This window comes from Atractosteus spatula, chromosome 22 (assembly GCF_055471065.1).
Source record: "Atractosteus spatula isolate fAtrSpa1 chromosome 22, fAtrSpa1.hap1, whole genome shotgun sequence".
Taxonomy (NCBI): domain Eukaryota; kingdom Metazoa; phylum Chordata; class Actinopteri; order Semionotiformes; family Lepisosteidae; genus Atractosteus; species Atractosteus spatula.
Window position 1 is genome coordinate 9646793 of NC_142727.1, and position 20676 is coordinate 9667468.

Below are 20676 nucleotides of genomic sequence, written 5' to 3' on the forward strand. Positions count from 1 at the left end.
TCATATGAGTCACAAAATTGAATTCTTTGGCCTTTCACATTAAGATACGATCACCTAATTAGCCATGTACAATTTCTTGCATTAGGAATTTGTCTTTTTGCATACCCCAGCTTGCTCTCCATGAGACACACAGACAGGGAGAGAAGCTTGGGGTCAGAGCGCAGGGTCAGCCATTGTACAGCACCCCTGGAGCAGCTGGGGTTAAGGGCCTTGCTCAGGAGCCCAGCGGAGTAGGATTCCTGTGCCGGCCGTGGGATTTGAACCGGCAACTTCCCAGCGTCAGGCGCAGATCCTGAGCCACAGAGCCACTGCACTGCCCCATTATCAGTATGCTTGGCTTCAGGAGAGGGATACATGCAAAGAAAAGACCCTCATACCCACTGTGAAATATGGTGGTGGATCGTCGATGTTCTGGAGCTGTTTTGCTGCCACTGTCCCTGGGGCCCTAGATAAGATCAATGGCATCACAAACTCTTCTAAATATCAGGATACTCTGGCCAAAACCCTGGCTGCCTCTGACAGTGACTCACTCACAAGTGGACCTTCCGGCACGACAATGACCCTAAACACACCTCAAAATCAACAAGGCAACGGTTGGCTGAAAACAAAATCAACATTTATGATCCTCCAGACTTAACCCGTGGTCTGAATTGAAGAGGGCAGTCGTTCATCGTAGACCTAAGGACAACAAGGATCTGGAAAATTTCTGCATATGAGGAGTGGTCAAAGTTCCCTCCCAATGTGTTCTCCAACCTTATTAAACATGATCCAATCATTTTGAGAAGCAAATAGTAATTAGAAACTTTCTGGGGCAAAAGATATTGGTCATTACCTGTGCAGTTTAATGTTTAAAACTTTTTTTGTTCATCTTTATCGAGGTTGCCAATAATTGTTGAGCCCACTGTATCACACAGACAGCACTTAAGGGGAATGTTTTGTGATGTAACACAGGAGGTGGCGTGATATGATCGAATGGATATTATTTTGTTCAAGAGAAAACATGTCACAGAGCAAATAAGCAAAAACCAATGACACCAATGTGAAACCCAGCTGATCTGGGCGAGTTTACTTCTAAATTGTTTAAATGATTTCCATTTGATTCTAGAAGTTTTTCTCATAGATGGAAAATTGATTGTAAAAAGCTCAACTTTTAGGGACTTAGGGAGTGTCAAGTGATTACTTGAAATATATATATATACTTTAATGCAGGTGTCAAGTGTAACAGTAAATAAGACTGATTTTGGGATGGATTGTCGTTAGTTTCCAATCTGTGTTTAATAAAACCACATTTAAACCTATAACGTCACAGGTGTTTTCACACCCATCCCTGCCCAGATGAGTCTGTGTGCTATTTAAACCACATGAGAGTTACCTATTCAGAGAAAATGGTTCATTAAGACCGGTCTCCACTCAGGAGAGCAGCACATAGACTGCTCACACATCAACACCAAACTCCCTTGTTCCTTCAGTGTTTTCTTGCCTTTTCTGTCAGTAACATTCAGCTTGATGTCATCTCAAATTTATGTTGGAGAGGGAGATGTTCAAGCACAGAGACAGGGGATGCGAATTTCAAACAGACACATGAATCAGATGTGTTTTCAACTCCTTCCCTGGACTGGGTTGCTTATCACTGTGGAAAACAGGCAACATTAGTGAAGTTGCTGTACTAGCAATTGACAACGTTTCATTTAAACATTTAGTATGAACCAGAGCTTTACTTTATTAAGTTAAAGATCTCTGCCATGCCAAATTATGCCACTCCTTAACATCGGAGGGTTGTTTGACTTTTCTGCTCTATCGGTGCTGCAGTGATAAAACACCATTCTCTGGGTTGTCTGTGTGAGGCCTTGCACGGTGTCTGAGGCCAAGCTGCAGGGAATCGGATGTTTCTGTGTTTGCTTTTCTTTTCGTGTCGACAATTGTAGCAGAGCTGCATTGGCTCTCTGTAAAAAAAAAAAAACACTGTTGATTTTAAGTTGGAGGTGAGGTCTGCTCCTCTTGTTCTGCTTTCTCATCTCCTGTTCCTTAGGGCCTTCATTAATCTGGCAGCAGACGTGGGACTGTGGGTGATTCTGAGGCCCGGGCCCTACATTTGCTCAGAGTGGGATCTCGGCGGACTGCCAAGGTGAGTGTGCTGCCCACACAAACTACAGGAAGGCCTCCCCCTAAACAGCTCCAGCTTTTTTTTGCCTGTCAAACCTTTGCACCCTGCTTACTGTTTTCTTCCCTGTGCTAATCAACTATGAAAACAGGGCATGAGGCGGAGAACAAAGTATGTGATTACCTGATACATGCAGATCCATTAAAAATGGAGAGCATGTGTATACTGTACAAAGGTCTCGACCAGCTGGCATGTCTGTTTGGTGTGGCATGTGATTAAATATTTTACACTTCGCAAAGTGGCATCCTGTTTTGTTGGGCATCTAACAAGGGTGGTGGTATGGTGATATAGTGCCAGTCCTGCTGTTTAATAGCTCTGTGGTTCCAGGGTTCGAATCCAGCCTTGATTATCCTTGATGCAAGTGTAATGCAGTTTCAAAAAGAAGTAAAAATAAAGTAATCAGTTCATCTAACACGCTGCAAACCCGCAGCATTTCAAAATCCAAAGTATAGTTTTGAATTTTTCCTGGTACGCTCCCTTCTCGGTGTTGCTTTGTGCATTAACTACACCAGTGGATCTAGTTACTGTCGGTCAAGGTCAAAAATACATTGTTCTTGTTTTACAGTTTGAAAAGTGAGGCATTAAAACTGTTGCACTTGTAACGTGTTCTTTTTTTGTGGCAGTTGCACAGTAAATTCTAGCCTGAAGGGTGCGTGTGTATGATAAAAGAATCTCTTTGGAGGAACACGATGATTTGTTATGCTAGTTTTCCATCATAGCAAAATGGCAGATTAATCTGAGCTTTGTTTGTTTAACTGAGTAACAACTGAGGTCTCTAAGAAGGCTTATTTTATTGTCCTAGCTGTCTTGTTTTGCACTTGTTGTCCTGTGAATTAGACCTTACTGTTCTTCTCCTTCAGTTTGTACAACAGATTAAGGCTGCTCAAGAAAGGTACGGATAACTCCCTGAGCTTTTACAACCGGAGTAAAGCACTGGTTCTGGAGAATGTTTGTGGCTTAGCGGAAAGTTAGATTAGTCATTAAGTAGGTAATAGGTTTCTGCAAGGGTTAGGCAATGTGACAATTTCTGTTCCTTCCCTTACATAAACTGATCTGATATCTTGCAGCACCTCCAAACTTATTGCACTCCTTTCCACTCTTACATTTTCTAAAGCAGAATTTCATACGGAAAAAGTCCAAAAGACGAATCACCACTCTTATTCCTCAAGTCCTGTCTTGGCCTTTCCCTTCAACACTTGGAGTTGATTTTTGCCATCTAAAATCTTTAAAAAAGAGGGATGCATATTTCAATGCAGTTAGGCGTCTCCTGTGTTAGAAAAAATATGCAATTGTCATTTTTCTCGAAGAATCTGCAAGCACTGATCATGTGTGTTACACTCCGCACTCAGTCGATTAAAAGTCTTGGGGAAAAATGGTGTTTCTGTTACAAAACAAGTTCTACTTGTCCTTTGCACTCTGGGAAACAGAGTTGTATGGCTAAAGTATACTATTGGTAATGGGTGTGGGGCTTTAACAGCTGTATGGGGCAATTTAGAATGTGTTACTGCACTGGGTATTAGTGTAGTACAAATGGCACAATGAAACAATATTTTTAAAACCCTGCTATTGCATACGTGGTCTGAGGCTGGTATATCCACCCCCATCCATTTTCTAATCAGTTCATGGGCTTCAGGGTCACTGGAGAGCTGGAGCATCCCTTGGCAAGCAACAGGCGCAAGGTGGGATACACCCTGGAGGGGACACCAGACCGTTGCAGGGAGGAAACTGGAGTACCCGGTGGAAACCCATGCAAAAATGGGGGGAACATACAAACTCCTCACAGACAGCACGCAGGGAATCGAACCCAGGTCCCCAGAGCTGTGAGGCAGCAATGCTAATTACAGCGCCACTGTGCTGCCCAGACTCAAAGTGCACCATGGACACCCCTCAGTTAAATTGAAAAGTCTACCGGTGGACAGTGCTGTCTTTATAAGAAGAGCTGTCCCCCCTGTCGCTGTTGATGACTTCCTGAACCGCTCTCCGGTTGCCTTCCAGCTGGCTTCTCCGCGATAAAGACATGCGGCTCAGGACGACCTACAAGGGCTTCACCGAGGCCGTGGATGCCTACTTTGACAGACTCATTCCGATAGTGGCGCCCCTTCAGGTAATCCGCCCGAGAGCACGAGACAGCGTCCGTATGTGCTGAGCCGTTTGTGCCGATCCTTTTCCTGGCTCCGTTTATAATAATAATAAATAATACTAAACTTTATTTTATATAGCACCTTTAAAGGTGGCTTCTCAAAGCTTTACAAGATGACAACAACAATAAATAAGAAAAATACACAAGATAAAACACAATTACGATATATAGAGGAGACCGTGGATGGTGGTACTAAGAAAAGCAGAGGGGTGAAGAATGGAACCAGTTAAGTAAAGGCTTTTCTGAAGAAGAGGGTTTTGAGTCTGGATTTGAAGGAGTTTAGAGAAGGTGACTCTCTGATATCCTTGGGGAGAGAGTTCCAGAGCTTGGGGGCATAACAGGAGAAGGCCCTGTCACCCATAGAGTGTAGACGGGCTTGAGGGACAGTAAGGAGAGCAGAATTAGAAGAGCGAAGGTTGCGAGATGGGGAGTAAGGTGATAATAGTTCAGACAGGTACTGAGGTGCCAAGCCATGCAGAGCCTTATAGGTGAGCATGAGGATTTTAAAGTCTACATGGAATTTGACCGGAAGCCAGTGCAAGGACTCCAGGATAGGAGTGATGTGAACACTTGCACTAGACCTGGTCAGGACTCTGGCTGCTGAATTTTGGACAGACTGCAGTTTGTTCATTTTTATTTCAAGTTTATTTGAAATAAAAGCTCAAGTCTATTTGACTTCCTGCGTTTGTCTTCCTGCGCTTTTAAAACAAACCTCTTCTGCAAAGAAGGAATCAGTGATGTACTGTATATAGCACTGGGAGGGATTCTAACGCCTCAGTAATAGGAAACTGTATGCACGTTGCAATGTGCTCTTATCTAAAGCTGTATAGGGCATCCTGGTGCAAGAGTATTTAAAAACGTGACCTTTTTCTGCCCTGGTGTCTTCTTCTATGTAGTCATGGTGCTTTTTAATTTCTACAGTTCAAGAAAGGGGGCCCAATCATCGCGTTCCAGGTGGAGAATGAATACGGGTCTTATGCTATGGATGAAGAATACATGCCCTACATGAAAAAGGTATCTGGAATTTTACTTTGCCTGCCAACATCTATGCTCAATGTGTTTGGTGTGAAACATGAATGCTCAATGTGTTTTGCCTGTAAATCATACGTTCTGTATGGTTTGCGGTTCTGAGTTTTATTTTGTGCAGCGGAGACCATCAATGTTAGATGATAAAGGAAAAATGTACCGCAGAGCCTGACGGGTTACTATAATAATAAGAGAAATACCTGTGAAGAAGCTTGGGCTTCACATGCACTGCAACAGGGAGTGGCACCCTCAGAAGCTACACAGACACACACACACACAAAAACACAAACAGGTCCACTGGGGCTCTCCATGGAGACACAGCTCGCTTCAGAGGTGACATCGAGTCCCCAAGGACTTGCGATGTGTTAAGATAAACCGCAGCTATCATCCACATAGTAATCTCTCTGGACCTGGCCCTTATCAGAGACGCAAATAGGTGGATGTGTGTTTTTACGTCACTAAAATGCCATTAGCCCCTCTGCACAGCTCAAATCAAACAATACAGTCTACTACCACAAGACCATTCAGCTAGATCTTTTCTTTTGTGCATCCTGTTAAATAGATCTTCTAGCACAGAAGTTGAGAAATCAAGGGGGGGTCGCTTGTTCTCTGACAATAACTTCTAAATTGTATTCAAGAAACTAAAAAGGAAACCAAAAAATAATCAGAATTGCCTTCAGGTACGTTTACACAGCAAAGTTTCAAATCATTCCCCGTATTGTATACTGCTCCGTACTTGATCACAGAGGTTCTGAAAATGAATGCTGAACAAAAACCAAATTTTGATGTAGTTCACTTGTGTTCAGCATTCATTTTCAGAACCTCTGTGATCAAGTAATGAGCAGTATGCAGTACGGGGGATGATTTGAAACTTTACTGTATAAACCTCCCCGAAACCAGCATGGTTATAATCTGATCACCAACGTTGCAAGTATCAAACCTCTGCTGTTTTCTCTCAGAGTCTGCTGTCCAGGGAGATAGATGAGCTGCTGATGACTTCAGACAACAAAGAGGGTTTTAATCAAGGAGGAGTGGAAGGAGGTATTGTGCCTTGTTTGTTTTCGGAAACGGACCCTGTGTGTCATCGCGGAGATCATTCCCATGTGACTGCTGTGATGTCATGTTGCTGTAAAAAAACAAAATCCTCGCCAACTGATCCCTCAGTCTTCAGCAAGAGAAGAGGTTCTTTGTCACTCTTTTTTTCTGACATTGACTTCAGAGTGACGCCAGCGGCAAACGCACAAACAAACAAAAAAAAACTGCCCTCGGAGCGTCAGCTTATTTTAAATGACTTATTTAAGCCAAAGATATAATAAAGTACCATCAGATCATTTTAAATTTCCATTTAAACTGAAGAAATAATAAAGTACTCTGTACAAATCTATTGGTTTCTCAGAAAGGAGAAACCAATAGATTTGTTTTATTGACACATGCCACCTATTGTATGTAAGTTTCCAGTTCCTGTATGTTTTGTACCAAACCCTTCGTAACACTCTCCTTTCTCTGTGGTGTTGAAGCTTTGGCTACCATCAACCTTCAGAAACTGAAACCTGAACATCTAAATCTTCTAGAAGCTACACAGGCAAGTATAACACACGATCTTATGGCAAAAAATGAAGTTTGTTTTCTTTTGTACCTGCGCTTTTCATGATAAAGATGGCGAAAGGCTTTTGGTACCAGACTGTTAAACAAACACTAAGGGTATTCAGCACCCTACGAAGATAGAAATTCACAGGTATAGGACAAAATTGCCAGCAGCCATGTCATCCTGCAATTCACAACTGGCAGTCCACTGAAGCTCAGCAGGTGTGAGCCTGGTCAATACCTGGGTGGGAGTCCTCCTGGGAAGAACTTTAGGTTGCTGCTGGAAGAGGTGTTAGTGGGGCCAGCAGGGGACACCCACCCTGCGGTCTGCGTGGGTCCTAATGCCCTAGTATAAGACGGGGACACTGTACTGTAAAAAGGCACCGTGCTTTGGATGAGATGTAAAACCAAGGTCCTGAATTTCTGTGGTCATTAAAAATCCCAGGACGTTTCTCGAAAAGAGTAGGGGTGTTACCCCGGCGTCCTGACCAAATTTGCCCCTGGCCCTTACCAATCATGGCCTCCTTGTAATCCCCATCTCTGAACTGGCTTCATTACTCTGCTCTCCTCCCCACTGATAGCTGATGTGCGGTGAGCGTTCTGGCGCACTATGGCTGCCGTCGCATCATCCAGGTGGGGCTGCACACTGGTGGTGGTGGAGGGGATCCCCATTACCTGTAAAGCGCTTTGAGTGGTGTGTCCAGAAAAGCGCTATATAAGTGTAAGCTATTATTATAATAAACACACACGTGTGTCAGTAGAACCACAATATCTTAGATAAATTAAGCCTAGTTAAAAAATTAAGGTGGGTTACAATGAATTATAATTTTGAAGCAAGGTGGAGCCCTGTTTATGAGAGGGGAATAGAATGTCATGTCTGCATTTGCAATTTTGTCTTTATTTTAGGATAATTAAGATTTTTTTAAATATAATCTAAGATAAGAGAGGTACATGACATTTAGATGCTTCTCTAGATGAACCAAATCCATGTCCTGATGTGGCCTTAGATGTTTAGGTTGTGGCCTTAGTTTAGGTGTTAGGTGTTCAGGTTTCGGTCCTGCTTATTTATTACTTACAGATTCAATGCCCCTTTTTTAAGAATAGAGATGTTACCCTCATTTCTTTTTGCTTGTATATTCTTGCCTGCCAAAATGCCCCCTTCATTCAGATTGTGGTAGTTTCCTACTTCTCCATCTGACCTGCAGGGGGCTGCTGGTGCAGAGTCACCCAGGTGGATCAGCCCTTCAGAGGTGGATGATGTTGGTCTCCTCCTATATGTAAAGTGTTCTGGGATGAAAAGTGCTTTGTAATTGCAATTAATTAGTAGATGGTATGCCATAATCACAAGAACATTGTTTGATGTCATTCCTTATAATAATTATTCATTTGACTAAACTGGGACCTATAATTAACTATATAATTCATTACTGTCTAATAGGAGTTGGAAAATTAATGCAGCAATAATAAATACTAAGTTAATGAATTGAAGAGCCATAACATCAGTAGTGTGGGGTGATCCTCACTGACAAGGGATTGGTGAGTTTTTTCCTGCGGGTTGTGCCCTCACACCTTTGATCAGCTGTCAAGGCAGATGCAGGCACAACCATCCCATCAGGCTTGTGTTTGTTTCAGCCCCAGAAACCCAAGATGGTCATGGAATATTGGACTGGGTGGTTCGATTCCTGGGGAGATCTTCATCACGTTTTCCCGGCAGAGGGTAAGGCAGGTGTACACTTGATTCAATTACAGTGGTTCTGAAGATGATTTTGTAATGCGCTGTGATTGTAGGCCTGAAGGGCATGCCTGGAATCTGAGCTTGGTTTCGCAGTTTGCGAACACCTGGATGTTGTGCCTCATAGTTGGTTATACTAGTTTGGCCACTGCTGTGTTCATATAAAGTGACTGACAGGGGTAATTTTGCTTTGCAAATGTGTCGCTTTGCATTTTTAGCGACCTGAACGAGTGAAAGCGAGAGATGTTTTATATCTGGAGGGGTTGTGGGGCAGAGTAAATTAAATGTAAGCGCCATGGGAAAACAACACACGCTACTTTTGTTACTACAAAAACAAGAATGACTGGTCATGTTTTGTTAGGTTTCTGCTATCGCTCCGAATGATAAATGTCACCTTTGAGCAGTGGCGGTGGACGGTAGGCAAAGACAATTCAAAGCTTTTAAAACTGGTCAATAACAGATATGCAGGGACAGGCCGAATTCGTTCATTACTTTTGTTTCTTCCAGAATGCGCGAGGAAAACATGACGTTGCTCCATTGTTAATTGTTCCCTCTGCTGTTTTTTTTTTCTGTTTGCAGCCATTTTCACACTCCTGTATATTTACAACCTTCCTTTCCAGACTCTTTTCAGCTTTTTCCTGCAGGCGGGAAAAAGAACAGCAGAGGTCTGTGGGATCTCGATATAAGACTTTCTTTTGTATTTGAATGTCGTCGCCAGATTTCTGCTGATGGTTCTGCGTCAGTCGTTCTCACCCACTATAGAAAGTCACCTCTTGTGTGATGTTCTGTGTGGCAGAATTGTGCACTGATTCTGCGATGGCTTTCTTTGGCAGACATGGCTACCACAGTGACAGAAATCCTCAAGAAGCACATGTCCATCAACCTCTACATGTTCCATGGCGGAACCAACTTTGGTTTCATGAGCGGAGCCCTGGAGTTCGGCACCTACAAGCCAGATGTTGTCAGCTATGGCAAGTAGTCCTCATTTTAGTACTCTTCCTTAGTTGTGAGCTGGTAGTTCCTTTTCTGCTTGTATTAATCATCAATAATAATAATAATTTCTGGACACTCCACTCAATGCACTTTTACAGGTAATGGGGACTCCCCTCAGGCACCACCAATGTGCAGCATTCACATGGATGATGCGACGGCAGCCATAGTGCGCCAGAACGCTCACCACACATCAGCTACAACATTAATCACCATTAACACATCCTCATTTAGTCCTAAGACCAAGAAAGCCAAAGGTTCCTGAAGAGTTATGGCACTGTCGAAAAAGTCTGTCTGAATATCACTGCAAACTAAGAGGCTACAAAGGAGAGGTTGACCATCCTCCTGGAGAGCAGCAGTCCAGCAGGTTTCTTGATTAAGAATTCAATCCTTTAAAATAACAAAGTGAGACCCCACCTGCAGTCACCTTGAGACGGATTTTTCTTTTTCTGCCTTAAAGGAATATATTATTTGCTAACTTGATCAAAAACTCACATTTGTTACAAGTTTTAACAAACAGGTGACTGACGGTGGGATGCCAGAAGGTGCTGGTTTGCATTGTGTGCGGTTGACACCTATGTACCACAACATATTCCTGTTTGTGACCAGCAGATGGCTCTGTCAATTCACCTGAGTGCAGGCTGAGAGCTATGTGGGAATTTCTGATTCTGAGTTACTGGAGAGTCTTGGGGTCTCCAGGCTTCCATTCCACTCAAGTTCTAGGACTTAAGTGGTTCTTTTATTGATTGATTGATGGCTTAATTAGCTGGACAAATGTGTAACACTAACCCACAGACCACCGTACATTTGGGAGGAAGTTCCTGCTTGGGCATCATCTGATGTAAAAGCCCTTTGAAAAAAGACTGTTGAGGAGAGAAAATAACGATTTAGGTGAAGTAATTGAAGAATCTCCCCCTTGTAATGTGACTGGCTGCAGCAGGCATACAGAGACTTAATAATATGTAAGTGATGCCTTCCTCTTTTTTATTGCTTTGTTTAAAGGTAAGAGGGTATAAAAATGGTATTGCAAGGCTTGGTTTAGTAAATTAGTTTCTTGTATAGTGTTTGTCAGGGGAAAGTGATTGTCTGCACACCATTAAAGAAGGAATAATATTTTATCTGTGTACTGCATCTTCTTTTGAATACCCACACAATGAGAAAATTTAGCAGTTAAGACAGGGGTTGAATGTATTGAAAGTAATAAGTTCCTTTAATCTTTCCCAGAAGCAGATACCGAGAAACAGAGACATTTCTTCAACCTTTCTTGACAAGGATGGTAGTTCTTTTTTTTGCCTGTGAACTCCACAGCTGACTGTCCGTCAGGGGTGTTTAACATGTGGCCCGTGGGTAGTAGTGGTCAGAGGTATCAGCCAGGAGACAATTCACACCTTGTCTGAACGTGAATAGCCCACACACACATCAAAACGCCCTCGGTAACGCAACTGTAGCCGTCCAGCACACACATGCTCTCTGTGGTTCTCTATCTCTACCCAATCATGGTTTTCCCCGTTTGATGATGTCACAGAGACATCATCGAACTGTGATGTGATGATGTCACAGATGTAGTCTGACGGGGGCGTGTCTATGCATGAAAATGTTGGGGGGAAAAAAAATTGGCACCGCAAGACCAGTGTGAACACTTCTTCCAAATTCTGGAGCAACCTTAGTGACTGATCCACTAATTGTCTCATTGAAACTGGACCTAGTGTTAGTAGAGGTTTCGAACACAGCACTAAGGGCCTTCCAATTTATTGTCTTCATAGAAAACTAAAATTATGTGGTTCAAAAGTGAAGAAATTTCCATTTCTTCATAGAATTGCATAGAAATGTTTGATTTGTACAGGTGACCGAAGAGGAATAGCGAGAGCTGTATAAGCGATATTTTTTATTTGCTTTGTAACACCCGAAGCACTACCGATACATTTTGCCGACACGTTGTTAAAAATAAAGTGGGTGTTCAGAAATAAAAATCACTAACAAGTGACAACTATCACAATTGAAGTGGCTACAAAGGAAGGTGTGGCCATTGTGGCAAAAATGGCTTTGTACAGCGGAAAAAGATCTTAAAATACATGATTCACAGTAGCGAAACATCTGATAAACTGAGCATTCATATTTTTGCTTTTGCAAGGTATTGAAAGAGGTATCCCAGCAGAGATTTATGTAGTGTGCAATATTCACAGCTGTGGTGTAATAAATAATTAAGGTGCTGTAAACAATGCTAAGAAAAATTCCAGACCCAGAGAGTAATGAATATGTTTTGCTAAATCATTATCTAGTGAAGGCTATGGTGATTAAAATAAACATAAAAAACAGACAACAAATATATGATGTTACTGTATGTAATTATTGTGTCTGATGTTTTGATCATTTATAGTACGTATGACCTGCTTGAAGTATATGTAAATGTAGCAGATGAGTTTGCCATTCCTGGTCTAAACGGTCTAAAAATCGCAAAATATTGTTACAGTATGTGGTTATTTTATAAGAGCTGTCTGTGCTGGAACGATGATAAAAGCTAATTCAGTATGAGATCAGGAGGTGTGCGTCCAGCCGAAAAAGTGATGTGTCATTTCTCACGAGACCGTCCTCTGAGGGTTTCAATCAATTCTGCAGCTATTTTCCCCCACTTTCACCTTGTTTTAATGACCCTGATATTTAAGATGGATTGTGCTGTCAGGGGACCTTTTGACAGCTTCTGAAGTCCTTGTTTTGTGCTTCTTCGGTTTCACTAATGTATAGATACAGTATATATTATCGTTGAGGTTATGGCAGTGCACCAGTCTGAGGTTCCTGAAGGATGAGTCTGAAGGAGAAAGGCACCCTGTGGTAAAGATGAAACATATTCAATATAGCAGACAAATAGATACTTGTTTCCCCTGAGGCTTGGAGAGATCATAAGGCACTGATGCCGTTTCTCACTGGAGAAGTACTTGTCTTTCAGATTATGATGCCCCTTTGTCTGAAGCAGGAGACTACACTGAGAAGTACCATCTGCTGAGGAATATATTCAGCCAGTACCACAGTAAGTCTTGTCAGAGGTTTCAGAGGTTTCAGCTCTCTGCCCGCTGTGCTAAACCCAGAAAAGAGACTTGCAAGAGCAGGACAAAAAAGGCAAAAAGATTTTAATTTGCCTGCTGTTATTTTCCACACTATGTACTGTGGAAATCTGACCCTGGCCTGGGGTCATTCCTCTGACTTGGCTTGAGTGCATTTTAAACAAACACCTGCTTTATGAGACCTTCCGAAATAACTGTTGTGTGTTCAGGTGGGGAGCTGCGTCAGCATGCGTTGGCTGCAAAGGAACAAGTAGCAGGTTTATTCTATGCTGAAAAGAGAAGAGAGAAAACACAATGTTTCGGCTGTGAAGCCTTCTTCAGTTGTGGGTGTGACTTGTTAGAAATAACTGAAAGGCGGCAAACATTATCAGGAAAAGCCCCTTGTGCCATGTGTGGAAGTTTATCTATTTCATATCTAGTGGTCACTCATAAACACCCATTCATGGTAATAACATAGGGTGTCCAGAGCTGTACTTGGATTACCTGTATACAGTAAATCTCTGTGTAACACTGATTGAGACGATACCCCTGGTGTGTACGTTCTTTGGTGTTTTCTGGAAATGTCCATTTCATTACAAGTTAAAACTCCTCTCAAACGTTCATTGACCTGCACTGCGACTTCTTAACACGCCACATACAGTGTGTAAACATGCTGCATGCATTGGTACATGTCAGTATATAAAACAAAATCTACGAGAGACCGTTGGAGAGAAGTCATAATGTTAGCCAAGCTCAGTTCAGTTGTTTCTAGTCATTCTCATTATTTTAAAGTCAATTGTAAAGCTTTTTTTTGGTGTGGAATAAGTGTATGACACGCTGGGGAGTATTTTAGGTAGGTAGTATTCAACGTCTATTTAAATTCTTTTAATTTAATTCTGAAATGAGGCTCTTAGGAAACCAGATTGGGTTTATATTTAATGTCAGGAATGCAGTGTCTTCTGAGACATACAACAACGAAATATAATCCCTTGCAATGTCATTATTTCCTGCTTAAAGGTAAAACTGAATAGCTCGTTGCAAGCAGAAAGCCATGGGACTTTATTTCGTTGATTAGAAACACCACAACTGTCGTTGTTTTCCTGGGCGCACTGAGGGGGCAAAACAGTTCCCAAATTAGAGATTATGAACCACCGTGAACAAAATGAAAATATTGAAAGCAATTTTAAATATAAACCCAGCACAAATGGTTGTGCTCTCCTTTGTGTTTAATTACTCTATTTGCTGTTTGTTACGTTACAAATATACGAGTATAAGAAAATAGAAAATGCTCACCGGGATAATTAATAATGAAAACAAATAAATATAACAACCCAAATCGTAAAAATATGCACAATGGGTGGTATAGTTAGAGGCACCTGAGTTCTTTGCTTTCTGGCACACGTCTGGTGAAATAGTAATAAATGTGAGGCAAACTGGAATAAACAAATTTATAACAATAACGCCAACATGTTGTGTAAGCATGCGTTGGCTGCAAAGGAACAAGTAAAGGTTTATTCCATGCTGAAAAGAGAAGAAAAGAAACGCAATGTTTCGTCTGTGGAGCCTTCTTCGGGTGATGCTCCCTGAAGAAGGCTCCACAGACGAAACATTGCGTTTCTTTTCTTCTCTTTTCAGCAGGGAATAAACCTTTACTTGTTCCCACACGAAACAACACACAGATTACCCTATTTACAAACAAGATGTCATCTTGACCACCCAGAAAAACCCAGCCTGCTAACTGCTCAGAAATCTTATATCGCTCTACAGGCCAACAAGAGAGTTAAATTGTTGCTGTCTTAAGTAAAACGGAATACAACCTAGAGCTAATTCTTCCATCACAAATGCGTGAAAGCTCTCAAGTGAATGGGATCCTTTTCTAAGAATGCATCGCTGATCAAGAGAGAACGTTTTTAGCCTGGGGATTGCTTACAACGGAAAAAAAGTTTCCTCAAACAACAGAAGGGCAAGCTCTCTTATACAAGGTTCAAATAGCTAGCTTCAATCTGGTCTTTTAAGGTTGATCCCTAAAAGGTCCTCTCACCTGGTGTGGTTCTTCTCCTCTTTCCCCCTCTCTTCCTTCTGTCTGTTTCCTCCTTTCTCTTCTGCTTTGTCTGCTTCTGCCCGTCTGTCTTTTTACCTCGTTTTTCTGGACTGCTGGTCACTCTTAGTGGTTGACTAGAGTAATTCCCCAGAAGGTCCCCTTTGATCTTTGCCTCTCAGATAACCTAAAGCTGCTATCCATGTTTTGTAGATACATGCACCTCAATAGCCACTTCAATAGCTGTAACAATAACCTTCTAAGTGTTTCAAGAGGATGATCTGATATTTCTAAGCCACCTCAAACTATACCTTAAACAACATAGTCTGTATTTGTTTTGCCACAGCATGCCTGTTGTTTGAAAACAGTCCATTTCCCAGCAGGGCCCAGCTTTTACAATAAGCAGACTGTACTGATTTCTGAGTGCTTTGGACCGAACCTGGTGTCATGGACTCATTGGGTTTTCTGTTCTGACACATTGTTTCCTTTAGCTGAGAAGCTTCCTTTGGTGCCTGCGCTGTCCAGGAAAGCTGTCTACGAAACGTCAATAATGTATCAGTACATATCTATGTGGGAGGCCCTGCAGTTTACAGAAGAGGTAAAAAGAGAAGCTTTGCTGTCCTTTTTTCTCCATTAAGCACAATGGTGTAAATTTGTGCAACGTTTGCATGGATATATGTGTAAAATAATACAGTGTGCACTGCTGCTTCAAATCTCTGGGGTCCTGGCTTTGATTCTGGGATGAGGGAGCCTTCTGTCAGTAGCTGTATCACCCTGCAATTCACAGCTGGCAAACCACTGAAGCTCAGCAGGTGTGAGCCTGGTCAGTACCTGGATGGGAGACCTCCTGGGAAGGCTATGGTTCCTTTGCTCACCCTTCGATCTGTGTGGGTTCTAATGCCCCAGTATAGTGATGCTGACACTATACTGTAGAATAGGCACCATCCTTTTGGATGAGATGTAAAACCTGGTGTCTTGACTGAATTTCCCCTTGGCCTTTACCAATCATGGCCTCCTAATAATCCCCGTCTGTGAGATGGGTCCATCACTCTGTGCTCTCCTCCTCACTGAGTGTGGTGGAGGTACTGGCTCACTCTGGCTGCCGTCACGTCATCCAGGTGGTGGCTGCACATTGGTGGCACTACGATGGACTGTCAGTCTAACCAAGGTGTATTCCTGTCTTGCGGCCTGTTTCTCCAGCCCTTGCTATGATGAAGTGGCCGTGGGTAGTGGATGGGTGCTGTAGCACAGCTGCGGTGTTGTGCAATTTGGTTTGTAGGGCACACCCTGACATTCCACTAAGCTTCTGTGATGGAGAGATGCTTAGACAAGAAGTAAGCAGTCTGAAAGGGAGGCAGAATTTTAATTCCGGCCTCCGGCGCCCTGTCATGTGTCTCACTCCAGATTTCAACTGCCCAGCAATTTGTGCCAAAAGCAACGCAAAACAAGATTAAGACCTTTTTTCAGTTAAGTGCCGCTGCATTTCTGAGCCTGGTCATAAACCGACAGGAAATCGCATAAAATCCTTTAATGTCTACTTGTCTCACATAAAAGGGGCCCACAGTAACAAGTGGTAGCTAGGAGTCCAGTGTGAGTCCAATGTGATGTGTAGGATTGAATACTGGATTTAGTGCAGTGGAAAAGTTATGCATGAGTACCAGTTACGTGTGCCTTGTGTAAAGGTTTAATGTTTTTCCAAATTAAACACTTGTTTTTGAATTACAATAGTTGAGTGAAAGAGGACAGGTAACTGATTTTTTAAATTATTTTGGGAAACAATGGCACTGTAGATGGTTGCAGGTATGATTCAAGGCTGTGAATGTTTGTCATGTTCATTTCTACACTTTTGTGCTTTTATGTCACGTTATGCAGTGCTGTTTCTGACATTTACTTGTCAGGCTGAAAGAGGTTTGCCGGCTTTCTAGCTCGAGCTGCAGTGTTACCATTAAGGACTGGATTTTAGAGAGTTATTGCTGGCAGCCTTTTTGAAAGCCAGTGGAATTATGAAGAATATCCACAGGGATTTTGTTGTCGAAATCCAGCTACTTCATTTCTTTCATAATTTGAGCAGGATTCTGCCTTTCCAAAAAAGAAACAAAGCAGCAGCAGGAATTCACTAGATGAACTGCTTTATATTTATGTAGTATCCCATCTATTCCTGAATGTGTGATATGCAGTTTGCCATAGCTACACAAATTAATACTACACTATGTCCACCAGAGCTTTAATCGCATCTTCTGGTTTTGCAAATCCATTCGGACAGGACAATGATCTTGCACTTAGTATGTAGAAAAGAAGTGAAATGAAACTTGGATGTCTGCTGTCTGCTGTCACAACAGCATCTGCCATCTGCTGTCTACATCTGCTGTCGCAACTGGATGTTTGCCTGCAGCTGAAAAGGCAATTCTCTGTTTGGGAAAAGTGGATAAGAGTCAGCTTTTTTGATCATTTTGCGGGCTCACCCTTAAGCAAGATTTTCGTGGTCATCTTTACCCTGGCTTTATATCAGGGTTTTACCCTAGTGTGCCTCCATGAGTTCAATATGCCTTCATGGATCATGGGAATGTCACAATGTACTGTAGCAGGCAAACATTCGTGGTACATATGGTGGTATCCCCATGGACCAGTGAATTGAGGCAGCCAATCGCAAACCACCTCCGATCCACAGGAAGTGGGATGAGTGAAACCCAAACCCAGGTCAAGGTGCGCGTGCTTCGGTACCAGTTTGCACTACATCTGTGTGTGGCCGGACAGGGCTTGTCAGGGTCAGCACCTGCTGCATCTCCCAGATCCTTGTTACAGTCCAAGGACGTTAATACCGGTAATTCCATAATTCCGGTAATACCAGTAATTCACTGTTAAAGAAGATATAAAGAACATAAGTAAGGAAACACGTGAGAGAAGGCCATTAAGCCCAGAGGTTTTTGGAGCTCATTGATCTGGAGGTTCTCTTGTAGCGATCTCTTCGAGGAAGCCAGGGTGATCACCTCAGTCTCATGACTTAGGCAGCTGGTCCATTGTCCCACAACCCCTCCATCCATTTTCTGACCGCTACTTCCCGCTCAGGGTCCCGGCGTGCAGGGGGCCGCAAGGCGGGTTACACCCTGGATTCGACACCAGGGCAGACACACAGATGCAAACACAGTCACGCCAAGGGCTTCTTTTCCCAGGAGCCAAGGAACTTACCAGTATGTCTTCAGTCTGTGGGAGGAAACCGGAGCACCCAGTGGAAAGCCAGGTGAACAAGGGGAGAACATGCATACCCCACACAGACAGCACCCCAGAACTGACACTGGAACTGAAACCAGGGCCCCGGCAGGCCGAGGCGATAATGCTAGCCACTGCACCGACCCACCGCCCGCCCTGCAACTGCTGGGTTCTCAGTGTTAACAGAGCTTGCTTTTGGTTTCCTTGTACTCTTGTTTGTTGCAATGCGTTTCCACTGCCGATGCGGATCTCTGCTCTCTTCCCAAGCCCTTCAAGTCAGAGAGGCCAGTGAACATGGAAAACCTGCCGGTGAACAATGGCAACGGGCAGTCCTACGGATACACTCTGTATGAGACCACCATCACCAGCGGTGGGACCCTGCACTCCAACAACAGCGTCCGCGACAGAGCCCTGGTGAGCACTCAGCTAGGACTCCACCCGTGCATCATTCCTATATGTTTTTTGAAGTAAATGCTCATTTCCTGAGGGCATGCTTACTTTCATAGGTGCCTGTCCCCACAGCTCCTTAAATTCACTTGGAATTCCCCTCACTTTTCAGAGTGTCTCCCACTTAAAGCTCAGGGGTGTCGTGCTCAACACCTGCGTCTCATTGCTGCTCTCAGCAACCATTTTGGCTCCAGGCCACAGCGTTTGGTCAGGGTTTGAGCCAAGATGGAGGCTTCCCAGGGAAAGCTCTCAGCAGCTCCCATGCAGTTATTAATTAAAAGCAAAAAAGACAGCACTTCAGAGACTGTGGTAGATAGATTCAAGATTATTGGGAAACAGGTGGACTGTTGTAAAATTATTTGTTTCTTGGCAAAACAAGAGTGGAGGACGACAGGGTTTTAAGAGGTGCCAAAGGATTGTTTTTTGAAACTGGTTTTGAATCCTCTGTGGTGCCAGTTTGCTCTGACTGCATCTGTAATGAATAAATTGAAACTGATTCACAAGATATGGCAGCCGATTCTAAACATAGACAGAATCCACAAGGTTTCCAGATCTCTTTAAATCATCAGTGGCCGCTGCCCTTTGAAAAGTCTTGATCTGGTCCCGTTAAGCTCTGAGAAGCTCAATTAGGTCATTAAGAGCAGAGGTGGAATGTAAACCAGTAGTAACTGTGACCCTACAGGACTGGAGTTGTGCACCCCTGGTGTAGAGTACTAACTCATTGGGAATAAAGACTGGTAGTATTTTCTTTTTACCCAACTGATGGGCTTCTTGTGTTTTTTTTTTTTAGGTGTTTGTAGATCAGCACTTCATTGGAATTCTGAAATCTAAGACTCTGGAACTGGCCGTGCCCGAGGGAAAGGTACAGGGTGTTTTATTGAGACAACCTACAGGCGGATGTCAGAGATAAAGAAAGAGTGGTGTTCAGCTACTAGACAGCTTTGTGGCTGGCTGTATCAGTCAGAGAATCCAGCCATTTTCCCCACTTGTAAAACTGAAGCAAACCCTGATGTAGCGTGGTGGTTTGCAAACTTACACACCTGCCAGGTTACCTGAAACTCCAGGCCAATGCCTCTGTTACTCGGCCCCCAGCCTTTTGTCCAGAGAGGCTGCTTTTGGAGAACAGAAAATGCCAACTGTTCATGCAAACCGATCAAGATGCGGTCTGACAGTTAGGAGCCTTTTTTTTTATTTACTGTTGCAGGGAGACCGAAAGCTGAGTCTGCTTGTGGAGAACTGTGGGAGAGTGAATTATGGGAAGCATTTAGATGACCAGCGGAAAGGTAAGGTACAAAATGACCACTGTGGCCCACATCTACCGTTCTGCTATCCACTATTTCTGTTGGAGAGAAAGCAGGAGGCCTCTGCCGTGGAAAAGGACACAATCCGACATCAAAATGAGTTCTCATTTGGTGAATTCAGGGAGGAAATTTTAATTTTGACCACGTTTTGGACTTGAAAAGGTCTCCTTCGGTCCAAAGAAAGGCGTTTGGTGAGGTGCTAATGCTCCAGCTGTTTAAGATCTGTTTTCAGAGTTTATGGCTTTCTTTTGTCCGCCATGTCGATTAAGAAAGTGCAAAAAAAAATGTTCTCCAATTCTGCCACCATTCTGATACCAGTGCTGTGGCATTAATCTTAATTATACAGATGCCCTTATACAGGGCACGATACGATATATCAAACTTTCGATCCAGTATGAACAAAAACTGTGCATATATCATATAGCAGTAATTTAAACAGCTCATAGGTATTTCTGTCTTATTTGCAGTAAATTAGGGAAATTCCAGCTAACAGAATTATAAACAGCAGTGCTACATAGCTACCAAGTGGAAGCAAATGACTGCGAGATGGCATTTTCTCTAGTGGACAGTAAACATCTATCTGACTACTATACAGTATTCTAGTAAGGAGTATAGGAAAAGCTTTAGAGAGAACAAAAACAAATATACATATACGTAGCCTACAGACTAACCATGTATCTGATGAGCTTGAACTCTTTTCTTGTATTAGTGGTATCTGAAAACACATTTTCACTTCTGATCTGTCCGTCTTTGCACTCGGTCACCTTTGCTTTGTGTAATAATAAGCATGAATTGCTTCCTTCTTTTTCTTAATTTTGCTTTTCTTTATTTTAGGTCTGGTTGGTGACATTCTGTTGAACAATATCCCTCTAAAAAAGTTTGTTATTTACAGCCTGGACATGAAGCCCAGCTTTATAGATCGGTATGCTTTGTTTTGTCTTTTTATCTCCTGATCTGTTATGCTGCCACTGTGTTGTGGGAAAGTGTTGAGGGAAAACCGGAAGGCACAAGT

At 42.9% G+C, this 20676-nt stretch overlaps 1 protein-coding gene across 5 annotated transcripts in view; it reads left to right on the plus strand.

The window, feature by feature from the left end:
- The window catches only part of LOC148816758 (beta-galactosidase-1-like protein 2), a 31165-nt gene that overhangs the window by 6884 nt on the left and 3605 nt on the right, over positions 1-20676 (plus strand). For 3 of the 5 annotated variants that reach the window (XM_088939473.1, XM_088939468.1, XM_088939472.1), the window contains exons 4-17: positions 2030-2125; positions 4157-4265; positions 5223-5315; positions 6287-6368; positions 6845-6909; positions 8117-8188; positions 8544-8628; positions 9477-9614; positions 12578-12658; positions 15201-15307; positions 18184-18330; positions 19154-19225; positions 19568-19646; positions 20499-20586. In XM_088939473.1, the coding sequence (XP_088795599.1) occupies positions 2030-2125; positions 4157-4265; positions 5223-5315; positions 6287-6368; positions 6845-6909; positions 8117-8188; positions 8544-8628; positions 9477-9614; positions 12578-12658; positions 15201-15307; positions 18184-18330; positions 19154-19225; positions 19568-19646; positions 20499-20586 (1314 nt within the window). The remainder of the gene's footprint in view (positions 1-2029; positions 2126-4156; positions 4266-5222; positions 5316-6286; positions 6369-6844; positions 6910-8116; positions 8189-8543; positions 8629-9476; positions 9615-12577; positions 12659-15200; positions 15308-18183; positions 18331-19153; positions 19226-19567; positions 19647-20498; positions 20587-20676) is intronic. The other 2 variants (XM_088939469.1, XM_088939470.1) reach the window with 2 other exon arrangements.